A 21,511-nucleotide genomic window follows, 5' to 3' on the forward strand; every position below is an offset into this window, starting at 1 on the left:
TCAGTAATACAATTCTTGCATAAAATGTGCAGTCAATGTTTTATGAGAATATTGAGAACAGTGCTTTTCTATAACTAACTTTGATTGTGGAAAATCTTAAGCTTTTGATATCTAGCATCAGGAAAATATCAAACTGAACATTTTCAAACATGAATCTCTCCACATAAAGATACGAAAGAAGCTTTAGTTTGGATACGCAGAACAGAGAATTGGGTTACAGAATAAAATCATTTAGAGCAAAATCAAATATAAAATTGTGTATCAATAATTAATTCTCTCATCTCTATTGACCTCCAGTTTTCTCTCTTCAGTTGTATACTGTATATCTCTAATGGGATATCCTGTACACATCTTGAACTCCACAAGACCAAAACTGAACTTACATTTATACCCCCTAAGGACTCCTCCTTCCAAACTCCATCTCCAAGTGGTGTTCAAACTGCTTCACTGAACACTCTTGGTACACTAGGATGCATTCATTCAAAAATATATGTTATGTCCATTCATATAGTGAACACAAACTGAAAGGAAAATGGTAGCAAGACACAACTCTGACCTTCACAACTGTGGGTCTTTGCTATTTTTTTTCACATAAAGGCCGCCCAAAGCTCTGTGACGTATTTTATAAGTGAACTGTTCAAGTAATAGACTGTGCCTTCTGCTGCTCCAAGAATATGGTGGTTCTGTTAGCCAGATCATGCTGGTGGACTCTCTTGGGCTTGCTGATTGAAGCCAGCTGATCTCCTGACCACCTCCATCCCCAGGTTCAGTTATACCCCTCTGGGCGATGTTGTTTCCTTTTTTGTTGCTCTAGGGAGTTTAGACAGAGGGTGGGCTTTCTAACCTCATTTACATTTATTTTTACCTGTAGCTAATCCCTGACATGATTGGCAAGATAAAATTCAAGTTATCAAAAGCATTTGATAAAAGACAAAAAAAAGTATGACTTGGTGGCTGTTAGTAGACAAATACCAAATGGAAAAGTTGGGGAAATACCCAACCTTTTCTTTGAACTTTTCTCAGTCCTTGGGAGAGGGAATTTGTCTAGTAAAGTCAGCTAGACTCTGCAGATAACCTTCTTCTATCTCTTCCTTCTCTGCCTTACCTCAGTCCTACTTTCCCATTGATCCTTTTTCTTTGTGCTCCTGTACTGTCAATTCTGTGTGGCTCAGCTCTTAATGTATATCTTCCTTTATCCCTCATACCAGACCTCAAAGTCTCCCAGCTCCACCTTGCTCAATGGTTATATACAGATTATAAGTGGTGTAATGTATCACTTAGTGATATATTACAATCCAAACAATCTACCTAATTTTGACCACGACTTTGTGTGGTGAGTACAGTCAGTGCAAGCTTTGAAAGAAATGAGGTAATTAAATTGCACTAAATAAAATTTCTTTAAAAAGAAGGAACAAAATGAAGGCTTGAGGGAATAAGTTTCATAATGTGAATGAATAGCAGATTTGGGAGGAATGAAACACTGGGAAAGATTGAATGATAAAAGTTTGGCTTAAAGGGAAAGGGTAAGAAAGAATAAAAGATGAACATGCAAGATGAGATAATTAAATTTAAAAATTATTTTAAAGAATTAGAAAAATAATTATAAAATTTTTGAGAGAAAAAATAGAAATAGAACTAATGAAATATGTAAAGGAAAAAAAGTTAGCAGTACCAGCCTTTAAACTGTAACACAAAGGAGTAAAAATCAAAACTACCTGGTTCTGGCTAAGAAATGGAAATAGATTAATGGAAGAGAATAAGCATACAATTTACAGTAGCAAATTTTGACCTTGTATTTGACAAGTGCTCAGATGAGATCTTAATATAAGAATTTATTATTTGCTACAAATTATTGAGCAAACAGTAAAACAGTACAGTAGAAATTAGGTTCAGAGCAGTATCTTACACCATTTTCCAATAGAAGATCAAAATGGATATAATAACTAAATATGAAGAGAGATATTACAAAAATAATTGAAGAACATGGAACAAATTATATATCACACTTATGTATAGGCAATTAATGCATGAATAAACAAGAAATAAGGAAGCAGGATTTAAAATAGATAACTGTTATTACGTTAAATATTAAAAGATTTTGTACAAACAAAATAAATGTAGCCAAGATCAGAAGAAAAGCAAACAATTAGGGAAAAATTTATAAACAATTTAGGAGATAAAGTTCCCATATTAAGAATATATAAAGTATCTTGTCAAATCAACAAGAATATGTGATATTCCTCAATGGACATAAGGTCAAATGAAATGAACAGGCAGTTTTTCAATGAAGAAATCAAAACAATTTATGTTCCTATGAAAAATGATCTAAATCCCTCTTGATTAGACAAATGTTAATTAAAAGAACTGGCAGTGTCATTTTGCACTTGTTAGATTGGTTAAAATGATCAAAGAAGAATGCAAAAATGTTGGAAGTAGTGTGGAAAAACTGAGATACTAATGTAATGTTGGTAGAATTCTGGACTGATTGAACATTTTGGATAGCTTTCTGGAATTATACCCAAAGAGTTATTAAACTATCTATATGCTTTGACCCAGCAACACATATACTAGGTCTTTTTCCAAAGACTATTAAGGAAAAGAACCTATATGTTCTAACATATTTATAATAGCTTCCTTTGTAATGGGAAAGAACAGGAAATCGCAGGGATATCGATCAAGTGGGGAATGAGTGAACAAATTTAGGTGTATAATTATCATGGTATATAATCGTGGTATGAGAAATGAAAAGCTTGAGGGGCAGAGACAAGATGGTGGAGTGAGAGCAATGACTCATCTAAGTTCCTAGACAAACTCCTTCAGATACCTCTAAAAAGAGAATCTGTCCAAATTCTGGAGGTGCAGAATCCAATAGGAGACAGACTGTGGCAGATTTACAGCCCAGGACACACTGGGAGGTCCACGGGAAGGATCTGTTCTGCCAGGGTGAGCCCACAGAGCTGCGTCCAGTGCAGCAGAATGGGAGGGCCCCAGAGAGACCTGAGAGCAGCAGGCAGAACTGGCAGAGCCTCAGCCCAGGGTGAGAGGCCAACAAAGTCGAACAAGTGACAGCCACTGAGCCCCAGATATCAGCCTCAGCAGCTCCTGAGAATTTCAGCCCACAGATTAAGAGACTATAAAACACTTACTTGAACTTCCGGGAGCCAGGATGGTGAAGTGATCACTAAATGCTCTCTCCTCCCCCCTTGCTGATCTTGAAAGAACCATAAAATACTTCCCCAGAAAAATCCTGGATCATCGAGAACAGCAGAGGGGTCAAATAGTCTCATAACACCTGAGGCTAGGAAAATAGCTAAGGGGGATTCCTCCTATTGTGGCAGAGGTGAAACAGAAGGAGAGGGGCCCCAGGGTGGTAGAAATTTGCACTATGACCCAGGTGAGCCTCAGAGCTAGGAGAGGAGCCCCAGGAGGGGTGGAAACTCACACTAGGATCTAGGTGTGCCTCAGCACTCCAGGGGAAACTGAAAGACAATAGGGAAGCTGGGATCACCAACCCCTGAGCTTGCCTTTGTCTCAGTTCAGCTGAGGAGATCTCCCGTGACCAGACCACCACTTACCCACATTTAACAAGCTAACCCCAGGGCTGATAGGGGAAACACAAAACAAAAACCTTCTCTTAGCTTTTTCACACAAGTCAGCTCAACAACAAGTTCTGTAGCTTCTAACTGCAAGAACCAGAAGCCACAACACACAATCATCATCATGAATAAGAGAAAGCAAAACAAGATCAAAAAAACCATAGAATCTTTCTATGGGGACAAAGACCAAAACAAAATACCAAGGAGGGCAGTAATGAGACCGTACTTCAGAAGGGACTATGAACTGCTCACATGCACAAACAGCTGTCATGGAACAGCTGAAGAAGGAGATAGAAAAACTGGCCAATAATTTAAAAAGTGTGAAAAAAGAATTCACTGATGACAACACCTCTTTAAAAAGGAAAATTGAATAAATGGAAAAGGAAACACAAAGCCTAACTAGAAAAATTAGACAAATGGAAAAGGAAGTACAAAAACTAACTGGAGAAAATGACTCCTTAAAAGGAACAATTGGACAGATGTAAAAGGAGATGAAAAAGTTAACTGAAGAAAAAAATTTGATAACAATTAGAATTGGGTAAGCAGAAACTTATGACTCTATTAGATAGTAAGAATCAGTCAAACAAAATCTAAAGAATGAAAAGATAGAAGAAAATGTAAAATATCTAATTGGAAATACAACACACCTGGAAAATAGATCCAGGAGAGAAAATTTAAGAATTATTGGCCCACTAATAAGCCACGATGAAAAAAAGAGTCCAGACAATATCTTCCAGGGAATCATCAAGGAAAACTGCCTAGACGTGCTAGATCCAGAGGGAAAATAGCCATCGAAAGAATCCACCGTTCACCTCCCGAAAGTGATCCCAAACTCAAAACCCCAAGAAGTATCGTTGCTAAATTCCAGAACTATCAAGTGAAGGAGAAAATGCTACAGTCATCAAGAAAGAAACCATTAAAATATCGGGGAGCTACAGTCAGGATCACACAGGACCTTGCAGCTTCAACATTAAAAGATCAAAGGAATTGGAATCCGATATTCTGTAAGGTAAAGGAACTGGGACTACAACCAAGGATCAACTACCCAGCAAAGTTCAGCATAACATTTCAGGCAAGGAGATGGTCATTCAAGGAAGTAAGGGACTTCCAGGCCTTTCTGACAGAAATTCCAGAACTTAATAGAAAATTTTATCTTCAAATGCAGGTGTCAAGAGAATCATAAAAAGGTAAAACAGAGGGAAAAACAGAAAAACTTGTTACTTAATTTGGGTAAACTGTTTATCTCCGTGTAAGGGAAGATGATACCTGTTAATTTTGAGAACTGTACATCTATTATGAAATATAAATGGGATATACATAGAGGAAATGGGTATAAAGTAAATGATATCATGTAAAAAATATGTCTTAAGCATGCGAAGGGATTGTAATACTAGGTATAAAAAGGAGGAAGCAGAAAATAGCAAATTACATCACAGGAAGAAGTACAAAATTATATGAGAGAGAAGGAGGGGAGGGAGATGAGCATTGTTTGAGAGGTACTCTCATCTGATTTAATTCAAGAAGGGAATAATAAGCTTAAGTATATAATTCTAATTAGCTCTATAGGCAGTAGGAGGAGAAGGGGAAAGAAAAGGGTAGGGAAGCTAAAAGGGAGGGAAGAAGCAGGAGGGGTAAAGGGGAGTAAAAGGGAGGGGGGCTAAAAGAAGGAAGGGAAGGCTGCAGGAGGAGGTGGTGAAAAGTGAAAACTATTGAGGAGGGGAAGGGAGACAGAAGATCTAAAAGCACAAATGGTGGGAAAGAGTTAAATACACAGATTGTAATTATAACTGTGAATGTGAATGGAATGAACTCTCCCATAAAATGGAGACGGATAGCAGAATGGATTAAGTCATAATCCAACAATATGTTGTTTACAACATATTGAAATGGGGGGATACACACAGGGTAAAGGTCAAAGATTGGAGCAGAATATATTGTGCTTAAGCTAATGTAAGAAAAGCAGGAGTAGCAATCCTAATCTCAGAAAAAACAAAAGTAGAAATGGATCTAATCAAAAGACATAAGGAAGGAAACTATATCTTGCTAAAAAGCACCATAGACAATGAAGCAATATCATCACTAAACATGTATGCTCCAAGTGGTATAACATCCAGATTCTTAGAAGAGAGGTTGGGGGAGCTGAAGAAAGAAATTGATAGCAAAACTATCCTAGTGGGGGACCTCAACCTCCCCCTCTCTGAACTTGATAAATCTAGCCTCAAAATAATCAAGAAAGAGGTTAAGGAGGTAAAAAAAAATTCTGGATGAGGTAGATATGATATATCTCTGGAGAAAACCGAATGGGAATATAAAGGAATATACCTTTTTGTCAGCAGTACATGGCACATATACAAAAATTGACCATATACTAGGACATAAAAACCTAACAATCCAGTGCAGAAAGTCAGACATATTCAATGCATCCTTCTCAGATCATAATGCAATAAAAATTATATGTAATAAATGGCCATAGAAAGATAAACCCAAAATGAATGGGAAACTAAATAATCTAATCCTAAAGAAGGGGCGGATTAAACAACAAATCATAGAAACAATCAACGACTTCATTCAAGAGAATGACAATAATGAGACATCATACCAAATCTTATGGGATACTGCAAAAGCATCTCTTAGAGGAAGTTTTATATCTTTGAATGCCTACATAAACAAAATAGAGAAAGAGGAGATATTGATCTCCTCTTGACTTGGGCATGCAGCTGAAAAAGCTAGAAAAGGAACCAATTGAAAATCCCCAAGTAAATACCAAATTAGAAATACTGGAAACCAAAGGAAAAATTAATAAAATAGAAATTAAGAAAACTATTGAATTTGTAAATAAAACCAATAGTTGGTTTTATGAAAAACTAATAATATTGATAAACCTTTGGTCAATTTGATTAAAAAAAAGAAGAAAATCAAATTAATAATATCAAAAATGAAAGGGGTGAACTCACCTCCAATGAGGAGGAAATTAAAATAATAATTAGAAATTACTTTGCCCAACTTTGCGCCCACAAATTCAACAATCTAAATGAGATGAATGAGCATTTAAAAAAAAATAAAAAATTGCCCCCATTAAAAGAAGAGGAAGTTGAATATTTAAACAACCCCATCTCAGAAAAAGAAATTGAACAAGCCATCAATGAACTCCCTAGGAAAAAACTCCAGGGCCAGATGGATTTGCAAGTGACTTCTATCAAACATTTCAACAACAGTTTATTCCAATACTATATAAACTATTTTTGAAAACTGGAGAAGAAGGATTCCTTCCAAGTTCCTTTTATGATACAAATATGGTTTTGATACTTAAGCCAGGAAGAGACAAGACAGAGAAAGAAAATTATAGACCAATTTCTCTAATAAATATTAGAAAAATTTGAAATAAGATTTTAGGAAGACGAATACAGCATCTTATCACGAGAATAATACATAATGATCAGGTAGGATTCATACAAGGAATGCAGGGCTGGTTCAAAATTAGTCAAAACTATTAGTATTATTGATCACATCAACATAAAAACTAGTAAAAACCACATGATTATCTCAATAGATGCAGAAAAAGCTTTTGACAAAATGCAACACCAATTCCTGTTAAAAACGCTGAAGGACATAGGAATAAAGAGAACTTTCCATAAAATAATAAGTAATGTCTACCTAAATCGTTCAGCAAGCATTATATGCAATGGGGATAAGTTAGATGCACTTCCAGTAAGATCAAGGGTGAAATAAGGATATGCATTGTCACCCTTATTATTCAATATGGTACTAGAAATGTTAGCTGTAGTAATTAGACAAGATAAAGAAATTGAAGGAATAAGAATAGGCAAAGAAGAAATTAAGTTGTCACTCTTTGCAGATGATATGATGATATACTTAGAGAATCCCAGAGAATCAAGTAAAAAACTACTTGAAATAATTAACAACTTTGGCAAAGTTGCAGGTTACAAAATGAACCCACACAAATCTTCTGCATTCCTATATATTAGTAACAACATCCAACAGCAAGAGATAGAAAGGGAAATCCCATTTAAAGCTACGGTAGACACAATTAAATACTTGGGAGTTTACCTGTCAAAACAAACCAAGGGACTATACGAACAAATTACAAGACACTTATTGCAGAAATAAAGTCAGATCTAAGTAAGTGGAAAAACAGCAGTTGCTCATGGTTAGGCCCAGCTAATATAATACAAATGATAATTCTACCTAAATTAATTTACTTATTTTGTGCCATACCAATTAAACTATTAGATAATTATTTTCTAGAGCTGGATAAAATAATTCATCTTCATCTGGAAGAAGAAAAAATCCAGAAAATCAAAACGACTAATGAAAAGAAATGCTAGGGAACGTTGCCTAGCGCTATCGGATCTCAAATTGAATTATAAAGCAGCTATTAACAAAACCACTTGGTACTGACTAAGAAATAGAAGGGAAGAGAAGTGGAATAGACTAGGTACTCAAGACACAGTAGGCAAGGAATATAGCAACCTCCTGTCTGATAAACCCAAGGATCGCAACTTCAGGGATAAAAACTCACTGTTTGACAAAAACTGCTGGGAAAACTGGATAAGAGTGTGGCGGAAACTGGGCATAGACCCATGCTTGCCACCGTACACAAGAAAAAGGCCAAATGGATACACAATCTAACTGTAAAGATTGATACCACGGACAAACTGGAGGAGCAAGGAATAGTGTGTGTGTGTGTGTGTGTGTGTGTGTGTGTGTGTGTGTCAGATTTGTGGAGAAGGGAAGAACTTTTGACTAAACAAGAGATAGAAAGCATTATGAAGTGCAAGGTGGATAATTTTGATTATATTATGCTGAAAAGTTTTTGCACAACGAAACCCAATGCAACCAAAATTCAAAGGGATGTACTACATCGGGAAAGAATTTTTACAGCTAATCTCAGAGATAAAGGCCTCATTTCTCTAATATAGATATATAGAACTGAATCAAATGTACAACAATACAAGTCATTCCCCAATTGATAAATGGTCAAGGGATATGAACAGGCAATTTTCAGAGGAAGAAATTAAAGATATATATAATCATATGAAAAAAATGTTCTAAATCACTATTGATTAGAGAGATGCAAATCAAAACAACTCTGAGATACCACATCACACCTATCAGATTGGCAAACATGACAGAACTTTAAAATGATAAATGTTAGAGAGGATGTGGGAGAGTTGGAACATGAATTCGTTGTTGGTGGAGCTGTGAGTTCATCCAACCATTCTGGGGAGCAGTTTGGAACTATTCCCAAAGGGCTACAAAAATATGCATACCCTTTGACCCAGCAATATTGCTTCTAAGACTGTATCCCCAAGAGATCATTAAAATGGGAAAGGGTCCCACATGTACAAAAATATTTATAGCAGCACTCTTTGTAACTGCCAAAAACTGGAAATCAAGGGGATGCCCATCAGTTGGGGAATGGCTGAATAAATCATGGTATATGGATGTAATGAAAGACTATTGTGCCATAAGAAAAGATGAACAAGAAGACTTCAGAGAGGCCTGGAAGGACTTATATGATCTGATGCTGAGCGAAAGGAGCAGAACCAGGAGAATTTTGTGCACAGCAACGACCACAGTGTGTGAGAGTTTTTTCTGGTAGACTTGGATCTTCATAACAAAGCAAGGACATGAAAAAAAATTCCCAATGCTCTTCTAAGGCAAAATGCCTTCCACATTCAGAGAAAGAACTATGGAATTCAATCCCAGAAGTTAGGAGATCGTTTGTGTGTGTGTGTGTGTGTGTGTGTATGTGTGTGTGTGTGTGTTATGTTTTGATTTGTTATATGATTTGTCCCATTTATTTTAGTTCGTCTACACAGCATGGCTATAGTGAAGATGTATTCAATAGGAATGTATGTGTAGACCCTATATAGAATTGTATGCTGTCTTGGAGAGGGAAAGAGGTGGGGGGAGTAGGTAAGGGGGGGAAAATCTAAGTTTTATGGTAGTAATTTTAGAACATTAAAAATAAAAAATTAAAGTTAAGAAAATCATAAAAAAGAAATGAAAAGCTCAAAGCTCTTAGAAATCATGGGAAGACTTGCACAATGGAAAGAAGAGTGAAACAAGCAGGACCAAGACAAAGTTGTAAACAGTAACATCGATTTGGTTTAAAAAAAACTTCAAGTGAGGGATGCATTTGTCTATTATAAATGCCCAAAATAGCGGTAAAGATCATATGAATAAAGACGCTATCTGCATTCAGAAAAAGAACTTACAAACCGAAGTATGTACATAATGACTTCATAAATCTATGTTTGCATGTATGAATGCATATACACATACATACATACACAAGAACTTTTTTCTTCAATGATAGCCATCTTGAGGATGGGAGAGGCAAGAAAAATGTATAAAAGGTAATTTAAATAACAACTTTATTGTATATTTAGTGAGAACATCAGGCTGCACATAACACATATGCAGTGTCAAGTACAATCACCTTTTTATCATACCATGTTCTTGATATGCTTATTTGATTCCAGAAATTAAAAATATAACAAATATACTTAAAAATAAAGAAATGGGAAAAAAGAAGGAACAAAATGAGGACTTGAGGGAATAAGTTTCACAATGTGAATGAATACCAGATTTGGGAGTAATGAGACACTGGGAAAGATGTACTGATAAAAATTTGGCTTAAAGGGAAAAGGGGAAAAAAGGATAAATGATGAACATGCAAGTGAAATACTTGTGAGTATTCATGACATCAAGGAACAGGACCAGGTCTGTCAATAGCCCAACATGAGACAATAACAAATGAATACATTAAGTTATATTAAAGGATGTAAAAGGCTAACAATAGGAATGCTTCATTCTTCCTAATATGAAAATGAAATGGATGATGAATACTAATTCCTGAGGTCTTTCCTTGGGTAGAAAGAGAATGTTCTGGGATGAGAAGATGGCAACCAGAAAAAATTGGAATGGGTGATAAATGTGGATATCAGGGAGGTAAAAGCAAAAGTTGCTTTAAAAAAGTGGTTAAGGGAGGATCTGGAAGTGACAGTGGGGAGTGTACTGACTCCTGCACCACGATAAGAAAATCAGTTGATATAAGAGAAAGTGCAGTCAGAACCCGAAAGGGTAAAAAACGAATTAGTGTTTTCAGGATGAATTCTTGTCCCAGTGAAGATTAGAAGATGAAATGAATGAGAAAATACTAAATTTAAGGTGAAAAGAAGTTTGACAATTATGGGACCGGCATTCCAGGGGGCACAACGGAAATTAATGTTAGAAAATTACTGCTATGAGATTTATAAACTCTCAAATTCTATGGACACTGAGGACCAGCAAAAGGCACCAGGAACCAGCCTAACTTGCTGTTCAACTTGATCATTCATAATTGGTGATTAAATTGGTGTTCTACCTTGTTCCTTTTGCATAAAGTATTCCTTCCAAAGACATACTCTAGCCATGAGCCCGATCCCACTATGATCATGGCATGTTCAAAAGCACCATTTTTCTGGGCAGATAGATTCCCTTATAGTTTCTGCAAGAAACAATTACCTTTTCTAATTGGGTTGACTTCTTTTAAATTTCATGAGGAGTAAGAAAAAAATTAGACTGACAATAAATAATAGCAATCATTTATAGCAGTTTAAAAGTCACTTTAATATATTAGATTTTTTTTTACCTCATTTTAGGGAGCAAAGCTGAGAGTATAAGAAATGGCCTAAGGACTTAGAGATAATACGAGGGCGACTCAGAATTACAGCACTTATGTATAATCACTTAAAACTGGTTCACAAGTCTCAGTTGGCCAGCTTTCTCACCTCTGGTAGAATGCACTGTTCTTACTTCTAGGAGAGCCCACGCCTCAGACACAAAGAAGTGACAGATTTCTCTTCCCTTTCAGCTCCACTCCTTTCTGAAGGATCTTCAATTTAACAACAGTGCTGGTGATCAGGTGTTCATGGATGAGAAAAGAAATTCAGAGGCACAATATGACATTAAGAATTATGTGATCCTCCCTAATGGTACTGAATCCCTGGTAAAAGTGGGCAAATTTATGCCCAAATCTCCATCTGGTCAAGATTTCACAATATGTGAAGAAGCCATCGACTGGGGATGGTTAGGCTCAAAGGTCAGAGATTATTTGCATGTTAATTTATATGTTCAGTCTTAAGAACACTTCTCACTCTAATTACTACACTAAACGTTGCATATTTATGCATAGAAAATATCGTTCGGCTTTTTTTTTAACATTTAAAATAAATACTTAAATAAAGAACGGAAAAAGAACAGTAAGGTGTGTGTTCAAAACACACCAATATTTAGCCCGATAGAAGATAAAAGAGGGAAGGTCTTTAAAGATTAACTTGCCCAGCACTTTATTTGACAGATAAGAAAACTGAGATCCAGAAAGTTTAGAATTGATCCAAGGCCCACTGACCCCAACTTTATCCATTTTATCCACTTCCCTGCATATTCATGAATGGTGTGAATCTTCCACTCAGTTGAACTGAGTTAAAATAAATCTTCATTCACCTACTGGCCAAAGTTTTGTTCTTACTGAAAGGAAAATTACTGGGACCTACATTTTCCCAATTGACCAAATACCTAAATGTCCTCTAACACTTTCTGTCTCCATGGCACTCTAAATCTTATAAAGTTCTGTAGATACTCATCTCAACTCACTGTGACACTATAACCTTTATTGGAGCTACATGGGTAACCTTGAACAGTCATATTTATGTCTTCACTATGAGTTGCTTCAAATCTCAATGTTTTATGTTTTCCCATATATAAATTACAAGGTACAAATATTCAAGTACTGTTTGACTAATTAACATCAAATAGTTTTTACAAATGTATATTTACGGAGAAAGTATAGTAAAAAGTACAAATATTTCTACATATCCTGCACTTTAGAACAAATTCTCCCTCATGCCAGCTACATTATACATACATACATATGTATGTATATACATATATATAAGCTCCTATATGTATGAATCAGTGTGTACAGACATATGTATGTATGTGTGCATATATATGTATATATTTATATAAAGCAAACGTAATATAACTTCCAAAAGAGCATATTCCACCATATAATATTCCAAATTCAGTATAACTACTGGACAAATCATTGCATCTTAAACTTTTTGACTTGGAACTTGCTTCTGATGATTTTGTTGGCTTTGTGTGTGGTGCAAACATAATTCTGGTGTAGACTGTCATTGCTGCATTTATGATGGCTCACTCTCTCAACCTTGTAAGAATAAAATTTACAAATATTTTTCAACTAAAAGCAGGAAAGAAGAAATACAAAGAGATAACACACAAGGGTCTGTTTTCTTTGGTTGAGGAGGGCCCAAAGCCTTCAATCAGCAAGAGAACTGCAGCATGTCTCTCACTCAGATATTTAAAAAAGCCTATGCCAACTACTGCCCTTTGAATGCTCTTCTGCTTTCTGGCTCAGCAGTCAATCTACTAGCACCCAATTTTCAAATAACAAGGGGAGTGCAAACATTCAGCATGTACCTTGTAGTAGAAAACAAAACAAAACCTTTTCATTGTGCAATATCACCCCTTTATGGAAGCAAGTAGCTCAGTCTCTTCCACATAGACTGCCAAAAGCAAAGTACAATGCTTTTCCTTTCAGTCTCATTGATTATTTGCAGTTATGAGACACTCAATTCGCTCACACCCTTCAAGGTTATGGTCTCTCTATAGAACTAAAATACCAAGTAAAATTTTGGAAAATTGTCAAGCTTTCATTCAGCAACTTGGGTCATTATTAATGCAGTGTTCCAGGATATGATCAGGTGTAAAAAATGTAAGATCATACAGCCCCAAACTCTAATTTTACAAGTGATAAAACTGAAGTTCTCAGAGGTCAAGACTTTCAATCAAAGTTCAACAGCTGATGGCAGACTTTGGACTAGAAAGGAGATCTCTTGAACATTCCATTAGTGATACTCATTGATATATGAACCAGGTATAATCATCAGAGTGATTTTAGAGGATACACTTTCTTGGCCCAAATTATGCATCATAAATATTGATCATAAATATTCTTTCCATTCTCTTGTTAATGGCTTAGATCCCCTCTTCTGTGTGCAGTAATAGCTGTCACCCTGGATACAGAAAGCTAACTAATGAGGGAGAGCCTGTCTGCTGCTTCAGCTGTTCCCAGTGCCCCGAGGGGGAGATTTCCACTGAAATTGGTAAGTTTCTATGGGGGCTTGTTTTCTGAGCCCTTTGGTGTAGAACAGTGTGGAGTTGATATTTTGGAGATACATAAAAGCTAAAGTAATATCGCTGCCCAAGTAATAAACATAAACTGCCAGGCTTGGTTTTTGTCCTTTTTTCTAGAAGAGCACCAAAAGAACATCACTGCATTATAGTCAAGTTACAATGCATCTGACTGATCAGACCAATACAAAACTGGAATGCTCTACTACAGGTCTAACACCAATAGCCCATGTGAAAATTTAGGGCAGATACTCTCAATGTGTGTATTTCGTGTTTCTTTTGAGCTACTTCTATCATGCTTTGCTCATAGAGCACAGAACCTTCTTTGATGATGGCACACCATACTGGGCTTTACTGTGCCAATGTTACCTACATGAATACATAAGTTCTAAGTTCTTTGGAGAGAACTTCAGAGTGGTTTTCTATTGCTTGCTCCTGACACAGATGAGTAAATTCAGTACTCTACATCAAATTGCTGAAAACTGTCCACTCTTTTTCTGCTCCACTGTTGCCAAATATTTGTTAGCATAACTTTCCCTTCAAATTAGCAACAAATTGTTCCCACTCAGAGAAGCTCTCTAGTCCTTTGGCTTTAAGTTCTCTGGCAGATGTCTTGCCTTGGGGCCACTGTAAGTTGAATGCAAATATTTAGCTTGGAGAAGATAAGTCTATGAGCATTCCAGTACTCTGTACCACATATTGCCTTTGTCACGCTCACGTCTTCTCTCTGTCTTCTTATAATGACACAGTGTACGGAATGCCAATGTTTGCTGTGAGAGTACAAGAAGTTATGTTGGGTTTAGATAAACAGAGGACACTGTTGGTGTTAAGAAGGTCAAGAAATACACTGACTTTCAATAGTAAATGGCCATTTCTGTTGGTATTTCTGACTCCATTCATTTGAAGGACTTTCTGCTATGTCTTATACTCAATCACTTATCCAGGGTCAATCAGCTAGTAAAAGCCTGAGACCAGATTTGAACAAATGTCTTTCTCAATCCTTGCAGCCTTCAAAAGTCAGTGTAAATATATGACAAACATTTGCTATAGTGATGAAATCAAAACCTTATTTTAAGAAACAAAAGATGTGTCAGAATAGAGCCAACATGGTAGAATCACAGCGAATTATCTTAGCTCTACCCCAACTCTCTAAATACCTTTTTTAAAGGCTCTAAGTAAATTCTAGAGCAGCAGAACCCACAAAAAGATGGAGTGAAAAAAATTTTGGGTCCAAGATAAGTTGAAATATCAGCAGGAAAGGTCTGTTGCAACAAAATTTGAGAAAACTGAAGTTAAGTGTAGGCTGTTCCAAAGCAGAACTGGCCACAGGAAACCCAGAGTAATCCTAGGAGTAACTGAATTACTAGCAGCAGTGGTAGTGTCTAGATTTCTCAGTCCACAGGTTCCAAAGATGACATAGAAGGTCAGCAGGAGAGGTCTATCACATATAGGTGAGAGTAGAGTACAGTCCAATGAAGGCTGCATTAGCACAGCTCCAGCTATAGCAAACCAGAAGCAGGTCTTGTAGGTGACTAAATCAGCAGTGGCAGCAGCATTAGCAGATGCTTCCAGAGTTGTGAGCTGACAGATGGTAAGGGTGTTCCACAATAGTCAAAAGGAAATTACAAGAATGGTATTGCTAGCACTAAGGCAGGACTATGTTGTTTTGTCCATACTCATATTGAGGTGGCAGTCCCAAGTGGTAGTGTCAGGTTGAGGAGTAGCACTAACACAACAGAGCTTTTGACTACAGAGGACTAAGGAACTTACTCACAGTTCCAGGACATAAAATAATGCCTGTGGTTGTTTACATACTAGAGCACAGTCAAGGAGAGTAGTAAATACCTCTTTTTTGATCACACCACCTTGAAAAAACTGAAAACTTACAGGTGGTTGGAAGTATCTCTGAAAACAGCTATGCAAAACCCCTGAAGCTTGGAACAGTGTGACCTCCACTCTGGAAGTAGAGTCCTATTTTTATAAAGAGTTAAAAGTCAAGTAATAAGCTAGGAAAATGAGCAAATTGTAGAGAAAATTTCTGACCATAGAAAGGTACCATGTTCACAAAGACGATAAAAACATGCACTCAGAAGAAGATAGCAAAATTAAAGCTCCTACTTTCAAAGGTCTCCAAGAAAAATATTCATTGGTTGTAGGCTATGGAAGACCTCAAAAAGCATTTTGAAATTCAAGTAAGAGAGCTAGAGGAAAAATTGGGAAGAGAAATGAGAGAGATGCAAAAAATCATGAAAAATTAGTCAACAGTTTGGTAAAGGAGACTCTAAAATATTGAAGAAGAGAACACCTTCAGACATTTGGAAAAATTGCAAAAGAGGTACAAAAAGTCAATGAGGAGAAGAATGTCTTAAAATGCTGAACTGGCAATATTGAAAGGAGGTCAAAAAACTTCACTGAAGGAAAGAGTTTTGTAAAAATAAGAATGGAGCAAATGGAACTTGATAACTTGATGAGAAATTAAGAAACAATAAAACAAAACAAAAGGGACTTAAAGAAAGAAAACTGAAATATCTCATTGGAAAAAGCAACTGACCTGGAAAACACATCCAGAAAACTTTAAAATTATTGCACAATGTGAAAACCATCATCAAAAAAACAGCTTAGCTATCATCTTTCAAGAAATTGTCAATAAAACTGCCCTGTTTTTCTAGAACCAGAAATTAGCTTAGAAATGGAAAGAATCCACTGATCACTTCCTGAAAGACATTCCAAATTGAAAACTCCCAGGAATATTAGAGCCCAAATTCCATATTTCCCAGGTAAAGGAGAAAATATTGCATGCAGCTAGAAAAAAATAATTCAAGTACCATGGAGGCACAGTCAAGAAAACACAAGATTTAGCAGCTTCTACATTAAACAATAAGTGGACTGGAATATAATATTCTGAAAGGCAAAGAAACAGGGATTACAACCAAGAATCACCTACTCACAAACATTGACTATAATATATAGTTCAAATAGAAATTTGGACTTTCAAATACAAGACAGAAGGGAAACATAAAAAGGTAAAGAGCAAAGGGAAATCATAAGGACCTTAATAATGTTAAAACTGCTTACATTGCCCCATGGGAAGATAGTATTTTAACTCATAAGATCTTTTTCATCATTTGAGTAGTTACAAGGAGTATATATAGACACAGGGCACAGATGTGAGTTGAATATGAATGGATGATATCTAAAAAATAAAAATAAGGGGAGGGAGAGGAATGTACTGGGAGAAAAGAAAGGGAGAGGTAGAATGTGACAAATTACATCACATAAAAAAGTCCATAAAAATATTTTGCAGTGGAGGGCAACATGGGGGAGGTGAGGGGTAGTGAATGAAACTTACTCTCATTAGAACTAGCTCAGAGAAGAAATAACACACTCAATGAGTTATAGAAATCTATCTAACCCTACAGGAATGTAGAAGAACAAGGGGATAAGAGAAGAGTGGGTGATAGAAGGGAGAGCATTTTGGATTAGGGAGGAGTCAGAAATAAAACATTTGAGGAGGGAAAAAGTTAAAGGAGAGAATGTAATAAGGTGGAGGGGAATACAGTTAGTAATAGCAACTGTGAAAAAATTTCAAGCACATTTCCCTAAAAAAAGGCCTCTTTTCTCAAACATATAGGAAACTCAGGCAAATTTATAAAAAATAAGTGTCATTCCCCAATTGAAAAATGATCAAATGATAGCATCACTTTTTTGATGAAATAACTGAAGCTATCTATAGCCATATGAAAAAATATTCTAATTCACTATTAATTATAGAAATGGAAATTAAAATAATTCTGAGGTACTACATTATACCTATCAGATTTGCTAATAGAGAAAGTAAATGACAACTGTTGGAGGGGCTGTGGAAAAAATGAGACATTATTGCATTGTTGGTGGAGTTATGAACTGATTCACCCATTCTGCAGAGCCATTTGGAGCTATACCCAAAGGGCTACAACCATACATACCCTTTGACCTAGAAATACTACTACTAGGTCTGTATCCCAAAAGAGTTAAAAAGAAAAGGGAAAGGACTTATATGTACCATAATATATACAGTAGCTGTTTTCTGGGGACAAAAATTAGAAATTGAGGAGATTCCATCACCTGGGCAATGGCTGAACAATTTGTAGTATGTGATTATGATGGAATGATATTATACCATAACTAAGAATGAGCAGGATGCTCTCAGAAAAACCTTGAGACACTTGCATGGACTGATGAAAAGTAAATGTACTGAATGTACAAAATGTACAAAAAAGCAGCAATACTGTAGGGAGATCAGTTATGAATGACTTAGATCCAATGATCCAAGAAAACTCTGAAGGACTTGTGGTGAAAAATGTTACCCATCCCCAGAGTGATGTTATGAATACAACTTGAAGCAAATCTATTTTTTACATCCTTGGTTTTTCATGAGTTTTTCGACTATGTTTTCCTTCACAACATGAGTATTATGGGTATGTTTTGCATTACTACACACATATAATATGTACTGAATTGCTTCACTTCTCCATGGTTGAGGGTAGAGAGGGAACAAAGGAAAGAATTTATAACTCAGTTTTTTTTTTAAAAAAGTGTAAAAAATTTGAAATTTATTTTTACATGCAATTCGGGAAAGTATAAAACTAAGTAAAGATATAATAACAAAAAAAACAAAATTAATACTCATAAATATATATAATACTCATAAATGTACAAATATATACTAATAAATATAAAGATATGTTTCACTACGAAATGAATTATACAAGGAAAAAATGAGGCACAAATATGCTTTTATATCAATACACATCACTTAAATCATGATGGAGTTACTCAGGGATTAGGACTGAGGATATTTCCTTTTTTTTTCTTAATAAAGAACCTAAAAGTATTTTGCAGCAGTGAATCCTGTGTAACAAATGATCTCCTAAAGTCAAACCCAGAGTAAACTGGTTCTAGAAATCCTTGCTTATTTCTTTCACACATTATGTAAATCACAGTACAAGCAACCACCAGCAAATCTGGTACATTAATTACAGATCAAACAAGAAGCAGTAGGATTTAATCAAGCACATGTTAAATCCAGGCACAGGAAGAGGAATCAAGAACCTAACCTTGAGCGTTCAAGCGGCAGTGGATCTAGGGAATTACGGATGCAGGAGAGCTGCTGAAATAGCAGACAAATAGGGGTACAAAATGTTCCAGTAATGATGAAGAGGAGGAACTGAAGACTCGCGGGAAATGAGCTGGAGCCTGAGAGTGAAGTAGCTATAGGGAGGAGGAATAGGCAGCAGTGGAAGAAGCTGATGATGACAAAAAGAAACATTGTCAGATGATTGACAAGGAGGGAGGAGAGGAAGAGGATGAATCACTAGATGAAAGCTCAGTGAAGAAAATTATGCTGCCATAAGTTTTTTGACATCTTAGGTTTGCGAACCATCTTCCCTCTCTTTTCCCTAAGAAAATCAAGAAAGTGGGAACCACAGAAAAGGAACATGAAGAGCATATCTGTTTGATCCTGACCTCCTTCCTTAGAAATCTGAGAGGGCATCAAAGAACTGGACTCCTGAACAAATTCACAGAAAATGATAGTGAAAAGACAGACAGACTAATCTGCATTTTAAATATCTAGATGCAATGCAGGTGACTGACAAGAAAATTGAAGGAGAAAAGCATGACACGGTATGCAGAGGAGAGATCATTGATGATGACATAGAAGATGAATTCTACCTCCGTTGCTTAGATGCTGAGCTCTTTGTCCTGCAGGGCATCGGTTATATCATGTCAGACATCTGTAATGCCATTATCCTCCAGATTTGCCAGAATATGCATAAGAACCTGAACATGAGTAGAAGCTCTGTCAAAATTGTCCAACACATCATCAAAGAATATGCAGAAAACATTAGTGATAGGAAGAACCAGGAATTCCAGGAGAATGAACAGAAGAGTATTCTGGAACTGATGGAGAATTTTTAGTCCTATTCTGCCTTTCTTTCGCGCCTCAGACAGAGCTCCATGTCTGCTTCTGATCTCTTCCACCTAAAATGGATTTTCAAAGACATAAATTTTAATTAGATTTTTGCACACATTAAAGTTAGTTTTGGTAAAGAAAAGAAAAGAAAAGAAAAGGTAGGCACAATGCTAAATGAAGATAGTGTGTAGAATGACAACAATAATTCCTACATTCAAGCAGTTCACCTTTTAATAGGGAAAACAATGTGTGAATGGTAAGGTAATGAGAAGATATATAGAGGAGTTGGAAAGTCATCCCAAAGGGGAGATCACTAGTAGTAGCTCCTTCTGGACGAGAGAGGATCTGATGGTATTTCTTTCTTCTTCAGATGTGGATCACTGTGAGCAGTGCTCAGAAGATGAGTATCCAAATAAGGACAGAGATCACTGCCTCCCCAAGCTTGTAATCTTTCTGGATATTGCAGAACCTTTGGGGATGACTTTGGCATTAATAGCTGTTTCCTTCTCTTTCCTGACAGCCCTAGTTCTCTGGGTGTTTGTAAAGTTTCAAGACACTCCCATAGTCAAGGCCAACAACCAAACTCTCAGCTATACTCTCCTCATCTCCCTCATCTTCTGTTTCCTCTGCTCCCTGCTCTTCATTGGTCGTCCCACTGCAACCACCTGCCTCCTCAGACAAACAACCTTTGGAGTTGTCTTTACTGTGGCTGTGTCCTCCATTTTGGCAAAAACCATTATGGTGGTTCTGGCCTTCAGGGTAACAAGACCAGGGAGCAGAGTCAGGATGTGGGTGCAATTTAGGGTGTCCAATTCTGTTGTCCTCATCAGCACTGGGATCCAAGTGATTCTCTGTGGCATTTGGTTGGGAACTTCGCCCCCATTCCCAGACATGGACCCACACTCTGAACTTGGTCACATCATCATTCAGTGTAATGAAGGATCTGATATTGCCTTCTACTGTGTCCTGGGCTACATGGGTTTCCTTGCCCTGGGGAGCTTTACTGTGGCTTTCCTGGCCAAAAGCCTGCCTGATACCTTTAATGAAGCCAAGCTTATCACATTCAGTATGTTGGTGTTCTGCAGTGTGTGGGTCTCCTTCCTACCCACATACCAGAGCACCAAGGGCAAGGCCATGGCTGTTGTAGAGATCTTCTCCATTCTGGCCTCTAGTGCTGGATTACTGGGCTGCATCTTTATTCCCAAGTGCTATGTGATCCTACTGAGGCCAGAAAGGAACACACAGGAAGGAGTAAAGAAAACAGTGAATTCCAAGGGCAGAAATTATTTTAATACATTGCCTCACAATTCCTCCTAGAGGCAAGAAATGTTTAAATAATAACACGTATCAGGATAGGAAGCCTAGGATTCACCACCTCATTAATATTTGAATTGCATCCGGTTCTTTTTCCACCTCCCCACATGTTGTCAGGGGTTTGTGCAGGTAAATATTTAAGAGATCTCTGAAGATGGGTCACAATCTTTTTCATTTAATCTGCATCATTAACATTTTCTCCATCATTTCCTTAAGTTGAGAAATCACCAAAACAATAAATCAAACCCTATTGACAGCATTTTCCAATTTCCAAGGTGTAATTGTTCTCACTGAAAATTTAACAGTTAACTTTTTGGACATGGTATGAACTGATTTTAGAAGAAATGAAGTGGTGCTTTGACTTTTTAGGGTTCCCCCTTAATTTTCTTGAAGCCACAAGTGATATTATTGATTCTCCTAA

The 21,511-nt window shown here is 36.6% G+C and overlaps 1 protein-coding gene across 1 annotated transcript in view; it reads left to right on the top strand.

The window, feature by feature from the left end:
• LOC140502131 (vomeronasal type-2 receptor 26-like) overlaps positions 1-21,093 on the top strand; it is a 37,887-nt gene extending 16,794 nt beyond the window's left edge. Inside the window, exons 5-7 of the mRNA XM_072606481.1 lie at positions 11,479-11,706; positions 13,672-13,795; positions 20,147-21,093. Coding sequence (XP_072462582.1) covers positions 11,479-11,706; positions 13,672-13,795; positions 20,147-21,093 — 1,299 coding nt within the window. The remainder of the gene's footprint in view (positions 1-11,478; positions 11,707-13,671; positions 13,796-20,146) is intronic.
• Positions 21,094-21,511: the final 418 nt, after the last annotated feature.

This window comes from Notamacropus eugenii, chromosome 4 (genome assembly GCF_028372415.1).
Source record: "Notamacropus eugenii isolate mMacEug1 chromosome 4, mMacEug1.pri_v2, whole genome shotgun sequence".
NCBI classification, from domain to species: domain Eukaryota; kingdom Metazoa; phylum Chordata; class Mammalia; order Diprotodontia; family Macropodidae; genus Notamacropus; species Notamacropus eugenii.